The sequence below is a fragment of the Apteryx rowi genome, unplaced genomic scaffold, assembly GCF_003343035.1.
Source record: "Apteryx rowi isolate R43461 unplaced genomic scaffold, aptRow1 scaffold_332, whole genome shotgun sequence".
NCBI classification, from domain to species: domain Eukaryota; kingdom Metazoa; phylum Chordata; class Aves; order Apterygiformes; family Apterygidae; genus Apteryx; species Apteryx rowi.
The window spans coordinates 977,206-993,206 of record NW_020449775.1 but is presented as its reverse complement, the minus strand read 5'-3'; the positions used below and the strand labels follow the sequence as shown (position 1 = coordinate 993,206).

The window sequence follows — 16,001 nt, the reverse complement described above, 5'->3', positions numbered from 1 at the left end:
AGTTGATGCTGCACAACATGCAATTTCTGGAGAGAAAGCGGGGAAGGATATTGTTTGTCCTCCAGTGATGGAGTGGGGGCAAGGCTCTCCTCGGCCTTTGGGAATGGAGCCCCAACTACTGCCCTGACCCCAGTAACAGGGAAGAGTCAGGCAGCATCCAGCAGTGGCACTGTGCCAGTAATGAATAATCCTCACAAGCTGCCATTTAACATCAGTAATTAAAAGGGCTTTGCTGAGGAAAGGATTACTTGAAAATGCCAGCAACCTGAACTCTAAAGCAAGGTGACCCCTGGTACAGCTGAAAATTACTGTCCCGATTTAGAAACAGACTCTAGGTTGGACCCGGTGGCTGGGCGCGCCGGGGGCCCATGGCCCAGCCCTCACCTGCTGCATCCTCAGCGAATCCAGCTCCCGCTCAAGCCGTGTGCGCAGCCGGCGCTCCATCTGCTCCCTCTTCTCGCAGGCTGCCTGCAGCTGCGTCAGGGCCTGCTGCAGCTTCTCGACCTTCTCCACGTAGGCCTGCTTCTTGCGGAGCTGGGGACAGCACACGGGGTCAGCAAGGGAGCAACATGAGCTGGACCGACGGGGTGTGAGCCCCCACCCTCATAGCACCTGGGGCAGAGAGGAACCCATGTGCTGCTAGCATGCAGAGTTAGGTGTGAGCATGGCTTTCACCTCTCACTTAAGCCAAAATTGCAATGGGGAAGGACAAGTGCTAGAGGACGCTTGGATGCAGCAGGGAAAGGGCATGGCAGGAACCAGCTGTGGCAGCTCTGCCATGTTCAGAGAGAAAGCGGGCAGAGATCTTTAGCACCCTGGGGATTAACTATCCAAAGAAATGCTTGACACGTTCTTAACAAGAGACATCATGGTGGTGAATGTGCTTTCAGCAAACACAAGTGACTGACCTCAGCAAAGAGGAATCCTGGTGGGCATTATTGACCTACGGTACACAGCACATCGTTAGCAGCTAAATGGAGTTTCTTTTTTTAAACACTGCAGATCTGCTCAACACAGTGTCTCCTGATAGAGAAAGGAGAGCCCCAAAAGAAAGAAGATACCTGCTGGGGGTGAATGGGGCAGTGCTAGGTGCTAGGTGTGCTTCCTTGCTGCCCAGCCATGCAGATGTATAGATTTGCTGTCAGCTAAAGCCATGCCCTCCTTATGTATATACTGGGATTATTTAAGGGTCAAACATTACACAAGGATTTTGCAATACGACACTTTATGGCCAAAGATTGCTCAAGTAGCATACCCTAAAAGGACTTTGCAAGTGGACTGCAGGCATTGAGGGTGCTTGGCTGCTATTATGTGGCATTTATTCTTCTGGCCTCCTACCACGCTAACTGAGTGCTAATTGACAAACAGCAAGGTAAAGTGATATGGGCTCCTGGCAGGAGCTGACATGCTTTAGGGCCTCTGGGGAGAAGAGGCTGCTGATGCTAGACACGCTTAGAGTCATATATCCTGGGCACTGAGATGGGTGTCAAAGCCTGCTCTGAGAACTGGCACGAAGAAGGGGCTTGCTTCTGGGAGCCAACCTGCAGCTCCCAGCACCCCGTAGGACTGGTTTTTGGGCCAGGCACACAGCCAGGACAGAACCAGGCACCATCACCTTTCCCCGGGAGCAGTCCTCTTTCTCAGGAAGCAAGGATGCAAACCCAAAAACTCACATGCTGGACTGTGGCAGTGGGACCTGTCTGTTCACCCCATGGACTACAATTTGGCCCCAGGGAAGACTAGGTTTACTTCTTCTCCGCCAGCCTTTTATAGTTTTCTTTTCACAAGCATGAATACTTTTAACTTTTTAAATACATCTGCCCTGTAGCAGAGGAAGTATCASTGCACAGAAACCAAAGCTGCAAATCACAAAAGGCCAAGCTGACTCTTGACTTAAACCCCTGCCTCAGAAAGGGAGGGTTAATCAGTTTGAATTCTGGATCACAACATTTTACCAAGCTCCGTTCAGACCTCCATCTGAGGCAGAGAGGTTAATAGAGGTGTTCAAGGTCATTGCCAAGACCACTAAGATACTTCCTTTTTAGGGCTTCTATTCTCCTGTTCCTCATTTACTCGTGCACTTGTTTAAGACCTGGAACTCTCTGGAAGCAAAACAGGAGACAGAAAAACACTTTAACCTCAGTCAATGTTAGCGAACTACTTGATAAATAAGAGAGGCCTGCATAGGTATTATGAGTTGGCTAAGCCAGACCCCAAAAGATATTCTGATGCCTACACCTTATTTAAGTACTTAAATCACTACTGAAAGTAACAACAATGTAGATTCAGATATACGAGGCCACTAAATATCTTTGCGGACCTAGCAGAGGTACTGCAAAACTTGCAGCCTCATTCCTGGGCACATAGAGCAAACAAAACCTGGCTCTGGTTCCTCACTGGCTGCAGTGGGACAATGTAAGCAGCCTCCTCTTCACCAGAGTCCTCTGCTTAGCCTGGGACTCTGGTGCTGCAAAGCAGAAGTTTTCCTTGTATGATGCCAGATTCACCTAGGTACCTATTCACCCATTACAATGATAACAAAATCGCTTTCCTTGAAATTCTTCTTCTGCCATTCTAAATCCATCCATGTCACAAGAGAAGTGAAATACAGGCTTGTTTACAGCACACAGCAAAACAAAGCTTGCCCTAAACACATCTCCACAGCCAGGGCCAAAGGACTGCAGCATAAACTCCTTAACCTGCCATAATCAGGGTCATGCTTACCACTCCCAGGGACTTGAATAAAAATTAATGAAATTATAATCCATTAGTAGTCTCTGACAGTAACAAGAAGATCACATTCCTCAGGAGCTCTGCAGGACAGACACATCCATGGCATCCTAGTGACTATGTTGTTTTGCAAGGAGGAAGCCACCTGTGCTACCTCCCAGCCATGCAGAACTTGGCTCAGTGAGCTGAGCTGGGCTCCCAGGCTCACTCCTCAGCAGCAGACCTCGTCCGCTCCCATGGGGCCCTGCTGGCTGAGGGAGAGGCTATGCATACCATGCAAGCCAGAATTCAGCTTTGCTATAGCAATTTAAACCCCTGGCTTTACATACTTATGCATGAGTGTACCTCAACCTGTGGGAGTGAAGCAATGCATACACATTCCCTGACTTAGTAAATGACTTTGTTCAAAATATGCAAAAATACAGTTCCCACATTCATAACTTCATAGAGAGATTCTTGAGCCAAAGCTGGCACTTTTATCCTGCCTGTAGATTCATAAGTAAAAATTTCATCCACATACATTTAAAAATCAAAGTACAAAATGTTATAATTGAAATTAATGGGCTTGTCAGTTCAGTACCCATATGTGAGGAAGCAAGACTACAGTCAAAAATAAATGAATCTAAGATACACTACTTCACAGATACATAGACTCAAAGAAAATATAGCTGGAAGGGACCAGTCCATCTTCCTGCTGCAAGGTATGACTGACCTACCTAACACTTGGAAGATGTCTGTATAATGTTTGTAAAACCCTCTGGGGTACGGATTCCACAACCTCCCCCAGCAAACTACTTCGCTGCTTATTTTCTTTTGCTGCCAGAAAACTTTTACCCTAATGCCTAATCTGGCGCTCTGTTATGCAATTTAAGCAAATTACTTCTTGTTCTGTTTCCAAATTGTGATCTGCTAGAGCAAGAAGCATTTAATGAAACAATTCACATATTCACAGGATCAGCAAACTTGCCCAAATGCTGCCCTTGTCCCAGAGATTAGGAAAGTAAAGATGAAGAAGAGCTAAGGCTATAAGGGGCCAGTCCAGTCCTGTTCTTGATCAAGTAAATAAGTCTGCATAGAAACCAGCGGGTCTTATGGTAAAATATCTGCACTGAGTACATAACTCCTGTTTGAGTTACAGCATATCTATTAAAAAGAATCTATGGAATTAAGTTAAAGACTGTAAAAGATGGAGAATCCACTATAACCCTAAGCAGGTTGTTCCAATGTTAATTATTCTTACTCTTTACTTCTGGTTTCATTTGCTTAGCTTCAGCTCCCAAACACTGCATCTCATTATTTCTTCTTATGTTAGATTAAAGAGTAATTTTTAATCTGACTGACAGCAATCCCTTCTTCATGTACGTGCATACAGACTGCAGCTCAGTCATCTCTTAACTTTAACTGTTCACAGCAAAGAATATCTTCTGGAACTGAAATACATTCTACAACTGTTTTCTGAACCCTCTCCAATTATTCAGTTTTCTATTTGAAGTGTGGATGAGACACACTATTCCAGTAGTAGTCTCCTAAATGACATGTGGTGATAATACCACCCACATATTTTTGAATTATATCCTTCTACCAACAGGCACTCAGGATAATGTAGATTTACACAGTATGTTATTTTATGTTAATTCAACTTAATAGCTAGAGCTTATTTCTCAAGTCTTGCTTTAGAAAGCTTTTAAACTTAATTACATTTTGGTGGTAGAGGAAATCCATGGGGATTTACAAAGCTGTGCATGAAGTAGAACTCTGTTAATAATAATAAAAATTTTCATTTGAGTGCTTTTTTTCTTTTTGCTTCAATATATTCCAATTATAGTAAGAATCCTTGATTTAAGATGACAGTTCAAAACTCCAGCAATGTGCCAAACTGAGCCGCAAAAACCACAGGTCCATTGTACACCGTTGAAAAGGTGCTCCGATTTAATAACAAGAAACAGGTCAAAGGGAAAGGGAGCACCAGAGCTTAGACACATACAGGCAGCCACGACTTAAGCACTACCCAAGCATCCCTGGAACTGCATGAGCCTTCCTCAAATCCTTAAACTGCAAGAGTTGGGAGAAAATTCAACTCCCTCTAGAATGAAAAACTACCAGGTTAATTCGGGTTTGCTCAGGCTGAGGGTTCTGGCAAATACAGTTGCATTGCCTTCACATGCTGTCACCCCTGAGCCTCTAACAAGCCCTGGGCAGGAGGCTACCACCACTGTAACACCTAAAATGCCCTGGGCAGGAGGTTACCAGCTCTCTAGCAGCGATGGTGGAGGAGAACATTTGCCCATTCCTCAGCTCCTGCAGTTCACAGTCTAGGATCCCAGCTCCAGTCCCTGGCAAAGGCGCTTTTACATTGGTTTACCAGACAAGGAACTGGAAACTTGAGAGCCCAGTGAATGTGAGACAGAGCCCTAAGGCTGCAAAAGTATTCACAGTCCAGCAGGCACAGGATAGCTTCTTACACCACCTGCCTGGAAATCTGCTTTTATGCTTCTGCTACCTTCACCAGTGTGTAATCAGCAAGTTGATGTTACCTGCCAATACCACACTGAAAGTCTGTGGAACAGCCCGGAGCTAAACTTATTACTTTCTATCCCCTGCATGATGTTGTGCCTGCAGGAGCAGGTTTTGCCACCTAAACATTCCTTTATTCAGCCACCTTGTAATGAAATGCAAATAGAAAACCTCTGGTTGCCTTTAAGGCAAACAGTATCAAGTCAATAATGTACAGATTAAAAGTACATTAGCTCCTGTGGCTACTCCAAAGGGACTGCCCTAAATACACTTGGACGGTAAGCGGACTTCAGTCTAACTAACAGAGGAACAGCTAAACTTAATGTGATTCTCTTCTTGCTGCCGAGTGTATGCACACCAGAGGATAAGGAGTTTTTAAAGAAGTATTTCCGAACATGAAGTTAAAACTGTCTAATGGGAAGAAAAAAAATAGTAATCACTTTCAGTCCTTTCACATAGTACCTTAAATCTTCCAGACTTCCAGTAACCATTAAGTAGCCTAACTGGAGTCTGTCACGATAGATACCCTGATAAAAAACATTCAAATATCACTGAGGTCACTTCACTCTTCATCTTTCCAAGACAGAGAGACAATGAACTCTACGTAGTTACTTGCAGGTATTTCAGAAAAGACCTTCCCAGGCTACTCCCTAGACTCCTGACATCAAAAGACCTCTGCTCCCACCCAGCTCTTGCGGATTCATCCCCAGAACAGCCCTAGAGAGAGGGCAGAAGGGAAATGAGGCACTGTAGGGGACAGACTTGCCCAAGATCATGCTGGCAGTGTGTGAGAGAGCACCAACCTCTACCCAAGCCTCCTAGCTGAGTATCCTTCCCCTCACCAGTGGCCCACCTGCTCAGACATTAACGATCACATTTATATATTTATATACTTTTTTATATATTTATATATATTTATATAAAATGTCCTCCCTTTCTATTGGTCAGAGGCCAGAGACTTTAGGACCAAAAAGGCCTAATTTGACAGTTGACTGATCTTCCACGGTGCATAGATTTTTTCAGACAGTCATTTCTGCATTAAACCTRCACTTTCTGGCTGAAGTTCCTTGACATTTAGAGACCTCCAATAATGGAGAATCAGCAACATCACTCAGTGGTTTGTAGTTACATTTACAGTTAAAACTGAACATTATTTCCATTTTGAATTTGTCCAGCTTCAGCTTCCAGCTATTAGATGCTGTTGGGCATTTTTCTGTTAGTTTGAAGAGCCCTCCGTGTCTGGGATTTCTCTCCCCACCTGAATACGTATTTTCATTGATCAGACTCACAGGATCATTGCTTAAAGAGCTCTTGGGGGTTTTGCATAGATGGCACTTCTTGGGTCTCATGGTAGGATATTTTTTTTCAACCCTCAAATAAATATTGCAGTTCTTTGTAGCTCTAAATCCTGGAACATTTACCTCCAGGCAGATCAGCCAGTTCTTTTAAGACCACTGGTTAGATGCATTTACCAAGCCCTGCATTACTGTGCTACATACATCTCAAAAGCCTCCTGGCATTCACTGAGGAGAAATGAGAGGTATCAACATCACATGTTGTTATTGCAGTACCTGCCCAGAGTCAGTGAGCAGTCAGCTTTTTCTTTAATAGTACTGTTAAGCCCTACACTTAAATTAGCCATCAGCTAGTACAGTTTGGTCATCTTCCTGGTTACATGTTAAAGGCTCTGCTCGGAAAGCACCTATACTTGTAGTCTTTTTGGCTTGCTTGTTTGGCTCAGTATTGAATAACTACGTGTTTTCTGTCTGGCAGGGCCTCTGCGAGGGGAGCAGGAGAGAACTGCTACACCATGGCTGGAAGAGATTCAAGACTTGGATAGAGAAAGCCATCATTTGCCTCAGAGCAGAGGAATAATACCCACATCTCACCTCCTCTTCCAGTTTGATGACCTTGGCTTGAGCATTGTTTAGGGCCTGGTCCAGGATTTCGATGTGCCTCCGCTGATCCTCATTGGCAGAGCGCATGGCTGCCAACTCCATCTCCAACTTCTCCTTCTCCTTCAAGTGCTCTTTGTCTGGAAGAAAGACAAGAACAGGAGCTGCTCCATGAGAATAGCTCACAGGCTCTGGGCCACATGCCAGAGGTAAGCTGGCACCTCCCTAGAATAGCAAAAACTGTGCAAAACAGTGGTGAGCTCGGCCATTACAACACAGCGCTTGGGATCTAACAGTGCTCAGATGCAACGGGCAAGGAGTTTCTACTGCCAGAGCCTGCCTTCTTGTTGCCCAGCTTTACATGAAGGCCAGTGGCAGAGACAAGTGGTAGCTCAAGTGGTATCTGCACTAGCAGAGTTTGTGGATCCGAGYGTTATCTTACAATTGTCTCTACTGTTGAACTTCTAGCACATTCCCCAGCAAAATTTAGGCTTGTGCCAGCCACCCCTTTCCCAAGACAATGCTCAGGCCCTCCTTGAGGGCAACATACATCAAGGACTGTTTATAGTTGTCAGTCTGGATGCTGCTATCCTGCTATAAGGGACAAGAAACCTTGGCCATGTGGATGCAGGCAGTGACACGTCCAGTCCTTTTTATTTGCAAGAATAGGGGTGCCCCTGGCAATCATGGGGTACAGAACACGTGAAGGAGACAAATAATAAACATAAATCTGTGCTACATAGCCTGAACATTGAAGAAGGTGAAAGCAATAAAGGAGAATAAGATAGGGGCCATGATGACCCTGGTGTGCTGGAGGCTGCACAAAACCTTGAGCTGTGCAGAACGTGAGGGCAAAAGACGTCTGGGTCCTCCATGTGGAAGAGTCTGCCCAGGGCAGAGAAACAGTGGGCCAACGCATTGTCGGAGAACAGCTGCACCTGACTGTCAGGAGGTAAAAAGGCCTCTTGAAAATTTCTGAGGAACAGATTGCTTTCTGAGTGCTTTGTCTGAGAGCTAATGAAAGTGCCTCGCAGAGGAGCCCCCCAGATCCTTTCTGTGTCGCCTCCCTGAGCTCTGTAACTCTATTCAGTTACTTGAGAGGACAGTTATCCTCCACAAATGGGCTTTCTCTGGCCATACAGCCTCAGGGGGCCATGGAGGCACTCGCAGAGCTCTGTCAGGGCAAGGAACGTGCTATCTAACCCTGCTGGGACCCTGGTTGACGTTCTAGTCCAACATGATCTCAGGGTCCTTCTGGACACTCAAGATCTGCAATCCTCTCCTGTTAAGCAACTTAATATGTAAGGAACAACTGATCTCTTCCATCATGACGGTCATACCCAAGGTTGCCAATACAATCAGCCACAACAGCCCATGTCATGCAGTGCCCACCGAACAGCGTCCAGCCTCAGATCTTGATGCAACCCTCTGCCATGCTAGATCCAGTCTCACCACTGAAGCCGACTAAAACATACAGATATCTTCTTTGTTGAAAAAATCTTCCCTTTTTGGATAAGATATAAAACTATGTTAAAACCTGGCTAATTTCAGTCAGCTTTGCTCGCATCTTTTCCATCAGCAACAAATCACAGGCCAACCATTAACTTTGCTGGCAAGTTGCCTGTTGAAAGGGTCAGGCCCATCTACATCTGCCTTGACAGGGCTGAGAAACTATTTCAGGGAATACAAGCAACACTGGCTGACCACTGGGTCCCCGCCATCTGACTGCAAACAGTTAAAGATTAGAAGGAGCAGGAGATGGAGGCTTCATTCAGTGAAATCTGAGATTTCAAAATCTGGCCTTCATTCTGAATCACAACAAAAATAGAGTATTTGGAAAGCCTCCATGAAGGAAAAGTTTCTCCAAAAATTAATTTGGCACCAATTAAACATAGTTTTGATTTTGATTTTTTAAACATAGCACTACAGAATGTATTATTTCTTAACCAAAGTGAAAAGCTGCTCCAAAAACATCAAAACATGGAAAATCTGCCCCTAACATCCAGACTGTCCCACCTGAGTGTGAATACTCAAGTTAGAAGCCCCACCATCCCATTTCCCTCTGAACTCACCAAGAAGGGACAGAAAACTTCATAGGGCCAATGCCAGCCCATTCAGACCTGAGCTGCCCTCTGGAAGGACCTTGTTCTTCCTTAATTATAGGTGGGATGAGAACAGTGTTAATTTACACACTACTGGTAGGCATCTATGTGAGGTGAGATGAATACAAGATGAGCCATGTGGAACAAGGCACACATGGCCAAGGTGAGGCCAAATCCACCCATCTTTCCATTTACCCTAAAAGGAGGAACTCAGCACCTCACAAAAACCAGACCCTAGCAACAATGCCTGCACACTGGCCTCTGCAAAGCTTGTGAGCAAAACACACCAATTCCTGTGCTTTCCACGCCATTAACTGGCACCATGAGACATCTGAATATGACATGACCTGAATTTTTCCACACCAGCAAGGAATTTTAAATTGGATATGTAAGCTTCTTCCTTCAAGAAAATACATTTACTTCAATCAGATTCACCAGAAGAAGTGTTAATATGCATTGCAGAAATGTGTAAATCCAGACAAATTATCAAGCAGCTAATTTCATTAGAAGGTGAGGGAGCTGAAAGATGAATGCTATTTCAGTCCTGTGGCATTAAACTGTCATGTGCTGGGACCACCCTTACTGCACTCTGGCTTTGAAACCTATGTTACACAAGGGCAGTGTGTACAAAAACAGGACTTGGGACCTTTGCTTTCACCTTTCATCAGCAGAACTCGAAGAACTCTGCTTGCCCTGCTGCATTTGTTTTTTTATTCACCCCTAAAAAGAAGGGCAAGGTTATGCCATTCACAGAATGACTGCTGAACCCACTAAAAAGTTGGCAAGAATAATTTACTTAACAGCTCACCACACTTCTCCACATCAGCTTTTCACTGAAAAACGCTGGAGGTACATTTTATAAGCCCCTTCCTGTATTGCATTAATCTTTACTAATGAAGAACTTTGTTGAACATCATACTTTAAATTCTCTTCAAGTACGTACAAGTATTCCTAAAGTCTAAAAATACTGCTTTAGTGTGTCACACTGTGCATATCCTTTATGAAGGAAGTTACTTCTACCTGTGCATGTGTTTATTACCTAATAGTCTCCAGTTAACAAATATTTCTGTTGTTTTCATGGGTCAATCACCACATTCAATCAAGGAACTGTTCCCAAAAGGCTTCTCTTCTGCTGCTTACAGCTGTAACCTTACAGCTTTCCACCCACTACCTCTGACTGTTGTATTTTAACACACTGAGGACATTGCACCTATATTCTGTGTCTGTGGGTAAAATAAAGAGGAGATGAAGCAAAGAGCTTGCTAAGGCACTTCCCAACCAAGCATTTTGAGCTGTCAAACTGGGTAGTTTCACTAAAAATAGACCAGGCTCAACCCTGCTTCGAAGCAGAAATATTAGACAGAAAGATGCATTCAATCTATGACACCCCTACCATCAGATATGAYCCCAGTTTTTCACATGGATCACATGCTTAACAAAAGCTTTTAATCAGATCAGTCTTGAAAGAAAAATGAAAAACTTGTTTTTATTAGTGTACTATTTCCCTATATCAGTTGAATGCATGTCCTCAAAGTCACCTGTAACTACATTATATTTAAGTATCAACTCATTTGACTAATTTATGGACCATATCAATACATCCTAAGTTTTCTCCTTGCTGTGGTAGCACAGGGTGGTAACACTGACATCCTTTAAAGACACTCCTGATTCCTTCAGAATGATCACTGTTAGTGGAACTAAATTACATCAAATGGTTGCAGCGAGAGCAGAATTTGGCTCCAGGAAGTTCTGCTGAAACAAGAATCATTTTCATACTATGTTCCTTGTGGGGTTTCCAACTATTTCTCTTATGCAGGTTTGTATTTCTAGATTATTGCTCCTTCCTTACAGCTGTTAATTCCAAAGAGGCTCTCTAGTGACCTTGCCTTTCTTAAGCAAAAACTGTGGGATGTATTTAGCCTCTCGTCAGCCTCGCAACTCCTGACATGGCAAGTGTGCTGATGAGCTGTGCCATCAGCCATCTACAGACACAGGCGTATGCTGCTGCAGCTGTTGCCAGCCTCCTCTCGGGCCAGCTAATTCACCAAGATGTGTGCTGGGTAACAAGAGCCGCCTCTTCTGCTCATTCAGCTTGAGCTCTGACTTGGCCAGCTCGAGGGGCCTGACCTTCAAATGGTGATGGGGTGACGAGCCACCGGGCTGAAGGGTGAGATGGATCCTTGCGGCCTGTGACACCATCCAGAATGTCAGAGACTGACACACAAATACGGAAGGACGGGCAAAATCTGAAAAGCAACAGGGTCTTTGTGCCTCCTCCAAAGACCTTTCAACTACCATTTTCCACCCCATGAAACATCTKAATAAATAGATCCCATTCACTCAACTCCACCTCCCAGAATGAGGTTTTTAATAGACTCTTCACACCTTAAACAAGGCCAAGTTGCCAGGTCCAGAGAGTGGAGCTTCCCTCCAGAGAGCTGGAGCATGGTCAACGGCAAAATGAATACCCCTCCAGCCCAAACCCAGCTGCACTGCCCCCTCTGAAGCTGCAGAGCTGGATGAAGACTTGGTTAGGCTAAGGCAGGCCTGAAGGAGAAAGCAGAACTGGGGAATCAAGCATTTCTTTTTGCCCTCACTGACCAAAAAAAAAAAAAAAAAAAGGGAAGATATAAATGGACACCCAAAGTTTATCAAGCAAAGTCCATGACGAAAGGAGCCTACCTTGAGTGGCTGAGCTAAACAAAGGAACGCATTCAGAAGAGAGATCATTTTTGGAAAAGCAGTRGTAAAATCTCAGTGGGTCACGGCACTGTTTCTTTTTAGCTCATTCCTGCTTCCAGGATGGGGAAGATTAAGCTTCTATTCACATTCATTCCTGAACACCGCTGCCAAGAGTAATTCCCAGAGTAGCTCACTCAGTCCGGGTTGTTGCATACCCATAAGGAATGCAGCTGCATGTGTACAGCCGCAGCTTCCGCTTTTCAGAAAATCAGATACTACAGGTCTCCCAGCACATTTCACAAGGAGCAGCTGCATTAACCCCTGTGTCCTGGCCAAATGCCAGCAGAGCTCATCACAGTTTTCCACCCTACRTTCCTCCCGCAGTTTCAATTACAAACAGCATGTTCCTGACAAAGTTCTTTGGAGTTCTTGCCATGTCAAGACTGAGGAAAGGTTGAGAAACCGAAGGACTTCATGCTCTGCAAAGAGCCCGTTTCGTTTTTTCTTGGATGGTGATTAACAAGAATTCCTTGCTGGAATTAACAATTATGATGAATTTTAATGTACTTAAATATTAGAAGACAGTGGCTGCAAAGAAGATGGACTTCTATATATCTCTCAACAGGTACTAGCTCAAACAATGGCATATTTAATCCCAAACCTTTTAGGCAGCTACTTACCTTTGTACCTGTGCAATACCTTTAGAATTATCAACTGCAAGCAATGAGAACTAAATCCAAATTAGGACCACATTAGTTAACCAGGCTTGTGAGTACCCCCTGAGGAAAGCCAGTCAGAGCAAGAGTTACTACTGCTTTAATGACAATTCTTATGGTCAAATTTTGCACTGGCCATACCACAGCAAATCCACCAATCACAGATGAGCAGAATCTGGCTATCAGTTATTTTTTGAACAAGTGAAAGGGTAATCTCCTGGTTAACAACTTAAACAAGGATGCAGAAAGGTCTGATGCTTTCTCCTTCATCAGAGGAGGTCACACTGAGGAAGCCACCAAATCTCCACTGGTGCTAATAGGTTTCTTTACCCTATGGAAGTATCATGGGGAGCTTAAATGCATTGTGTTCTGATTTACAGCTTAGGCATTTCCATTTGCATTTCACAAAGTATAAGTCAGGGGAGAATTTGACCTTCATGTGCTGAAAACTGAAAACGGATTTCCCACTCCCCTCCCTTTTCGAGGGCTGGGGTAAGTCATGCAGAACAAACATATTTTTCTATACARCACTGTTTCTTCAGCTCCCTGTGTTGTTCCTTACACATGCCCTTGGCTCTGAAAGCACAGGGGAAGCACTTTTCTCCTGATGTGCCTTCCTCATGTGTGTAACTCACTTCTGGGAAGTGAGAGATCAAGGATACCTGAAACTTATACCTCTAATTACTTCCTGTCTTAACTACCAAATGTCTCTTAGCCTGCCCAAAACACCACTCTCAAACACATCTGTTGTGAGCATTTTTGTTGGCCAGATTCATAACATGGGAATATTCCTTTGTCTGGGATTTTTGGGAGAGAGACATATATGCACGTACTACACAGCATACCTACCGCACAGCTGACATTCCCARGGAGCACGAGGCTATAACCTTGCACTGCAAGGATGTCTGTGCATACCCAGTAAAGGGTCCAGACCGTGTCTGACTTCCTGCATGTGCATGTGCAGTTAATCTGGATGTGCACAGACTGTGATCTGCCTAAGACTGCTGAAAAAACAGCAGCCTGGATGAACCCCTGCTCTGACAGAGTGGTTGTATGTCCAGAAATCCCAGAAAAATACACAAAATTATCAGACTCCACTGAAATATTTTTTTTCCTGTGATGCTCTCTATCATAAGCTTTCTCCCTGTCCTACACCTTTGAAATCATCCTCAGTCTTCTTCCCTCTTCCTAATCACAGCATCTCGCAGTCTCCTAACTTGTTCTTCTCTCACTTGTATGGGCCTATACGCCTTAATCATTCACTGCTTCATGTCTTTCCTTAAAAGAACCATTTTCACTGACAAATCATCACATAATTATCATGAAACTAATAGCATGTGAGTTCTCTACTGCACCCAATACAATAGTAGCATTTTTCATTACATCCACATGCCTAGCACTTAATACTTTGAGGCATGCAGTCTGGCTTTGCCTATTATTATTACAAAGAATAAGAGTTTTTGTCACCTCTCGTGTCCATCTCAGGCACACAACTTCTCTGCACTGTTATACTGCTGATGGGTGATCCTTCAGAAGGGAGAGTGCTTGAAGGAACTGAGAAATAAGCCCTGCAAATGCTGCCTTGTAAGGTTTCTTTCAGTGAGTTTCTCCTGTTACTGGAGCTTTACTGCAATATTAATTTTATGTTTGCAGTTTTACCAATGGCAAGTGTTAAAAAAAATCTCAGGAGTTTTATCCTTCTTCATCTTCTTCATGTAATCATGAGACTGACTTAAAAATGATAACATTTAGGAAGCTGCTAATGCTGGATCCTTTTTATGCAACTTTTGGCTTTTGAACATTAAGGGTCATGTTTTCAGGCTATTTTTCATAAACTTAGGGACTAAAAATTTGCTTTTGTTTTCCTAAAGAAAGCTATAAGATTTGCATTTACTAATCTGACTTAATAAGCTACTACCTTTTAGGAAAAAAACCCACATGAGTTCCATGACAAAATTGCAAGAGCTGATGGGAGTGCATGTGGGCACTGTGAGCCCACCTTTTCTCCTTTTCTAAAAATGACTACTTCAGTCACAACAGACCAGTACACATATGGCCAGACAAAACAAGCTGTGCTGAGTGCAGTGAGGCTGGAGCTGAGCCCCCCTCTTCTTTCACTTTTCTGGCTGAGTGTCCTATCAAAGGATGCAAGGGAGCGTACAGGACGTGCTTGCAAAAACCCCAGGTTGGCAGTGGGGTGCAACTCACGTCACACTCTGCCCCTTGGGAAAATATCATGAACATCAGCATATAATTGCGGTCAGTGAGATGGTTCCTGGACTGCCAGAGAATTTCCAAGCAAAACCCTTTATGAACTTCCAGAGGCGTGCGTTTGACTGATACAAGCTAATTATTCTGTGTGGCAGAGCAGCCCAAGAAACATGACTAAAGAGGGCCTATTTTATATGTGCCCACTTTTTCTATTCTTAGAAGCACTTTACAACACATTGGTAACATTTAGCTCTCTGGCCTAGACAGGGAGACACTCTAAGCATCCAGCCCCTCTTATGTGATAAGATCCTAAAAGCTATATTTGTTTATAAGCTGTGAATTGATAGCAGTAATATGCTGAGAGCACAGCGTAAAGGTTTACTGCTAGATACTTATCATTAGACGCACAGAGCATGGTTACGCTCTGGGAATTGACTTGTATTTGGTGCATCCTGGAGGTTTTACCCAGCCCTTGCAGCTACCAGCATATGGGGAATCAGCCAGTCTGTTTGTGTGTGAAGACAGGAGCCCCCAGCCCGTAATTTGCACTGGCGTGAATGCTGAATTAGTCTGAATGCTTCCCAAGGACGACAAGGCTTACACACCTATAGTCTTATCTTAACGGACTGCCCCCCTGGATTCACAGCAGTATCTACATGCCTCCATGGCATCAGTTAATATGGCAAAGCTAACACAGTCATGGGAAAGATACCTAGAGTCACAGAATCACAGAATCGCTGAGGTTGGAAGGGACCTCTGGAGATCATCTAGTCCAACACCCCTGCTCAAGCACRGTCACCTAGAGCATGTTGTACAGGATCGCGTCCAGGCGTGTTTTGAATATCTCCAGAGAAGGAGACTCCACAACCTCTGGGCAACCTGTTCCAGTGCTCTGTCACCCTCACAGTGAAAAAGTTTTTCCTCATGTTCAGATGGAACTTGCTGTGTTTCAGTTTGTGCCTGTTGCCTCGCGTCCTGTTGTTGCACACCACTGAAAAGAGTCTGGTCCCATCCTCTTGACACCCTCCCTTCAGATACTTGTACACGTTCATAAGATCTACTCTCAGCCTTCTCTTCTCCAGGCTAAACAGGCCCAGCTCTCTCAGCCTTTCCTCATAAGAGAGATGCTCCAGTCCCCTAATCATCTTTGT

The 16,001-nt window shown here is 44.2% G+C and overlaps 1 protein-coding gene across 1 annotated transcript in view; it reads right to left on the bottom strand.

Annotated features, from left to right (window-relative positions):
- AMOTL1 (angiomotin like 1) overlaps positions 1 to 16,001 on the bottom strand; it is an 86,827-nt gene that overhangs the window by 10,314 nt on the left and 60,512 nt on the right. Inside the window, exons 8-9 of the mRNA XM_026071932.1 lie at positions 7,134 to 7,279; positions 385 to 534 (exon numbers count right to left, since the gene is read on the bottom strand). Of these exons, the coding sequence (XP_025927717.1) occupies positions 385 to 534; positions 7,134 to 7,279 (296 nt within the window). The remainder of the gene's footprint in view (positions 1 to 384; positions 535 to 7,133; positions 7,280 to 16,001) is intronic.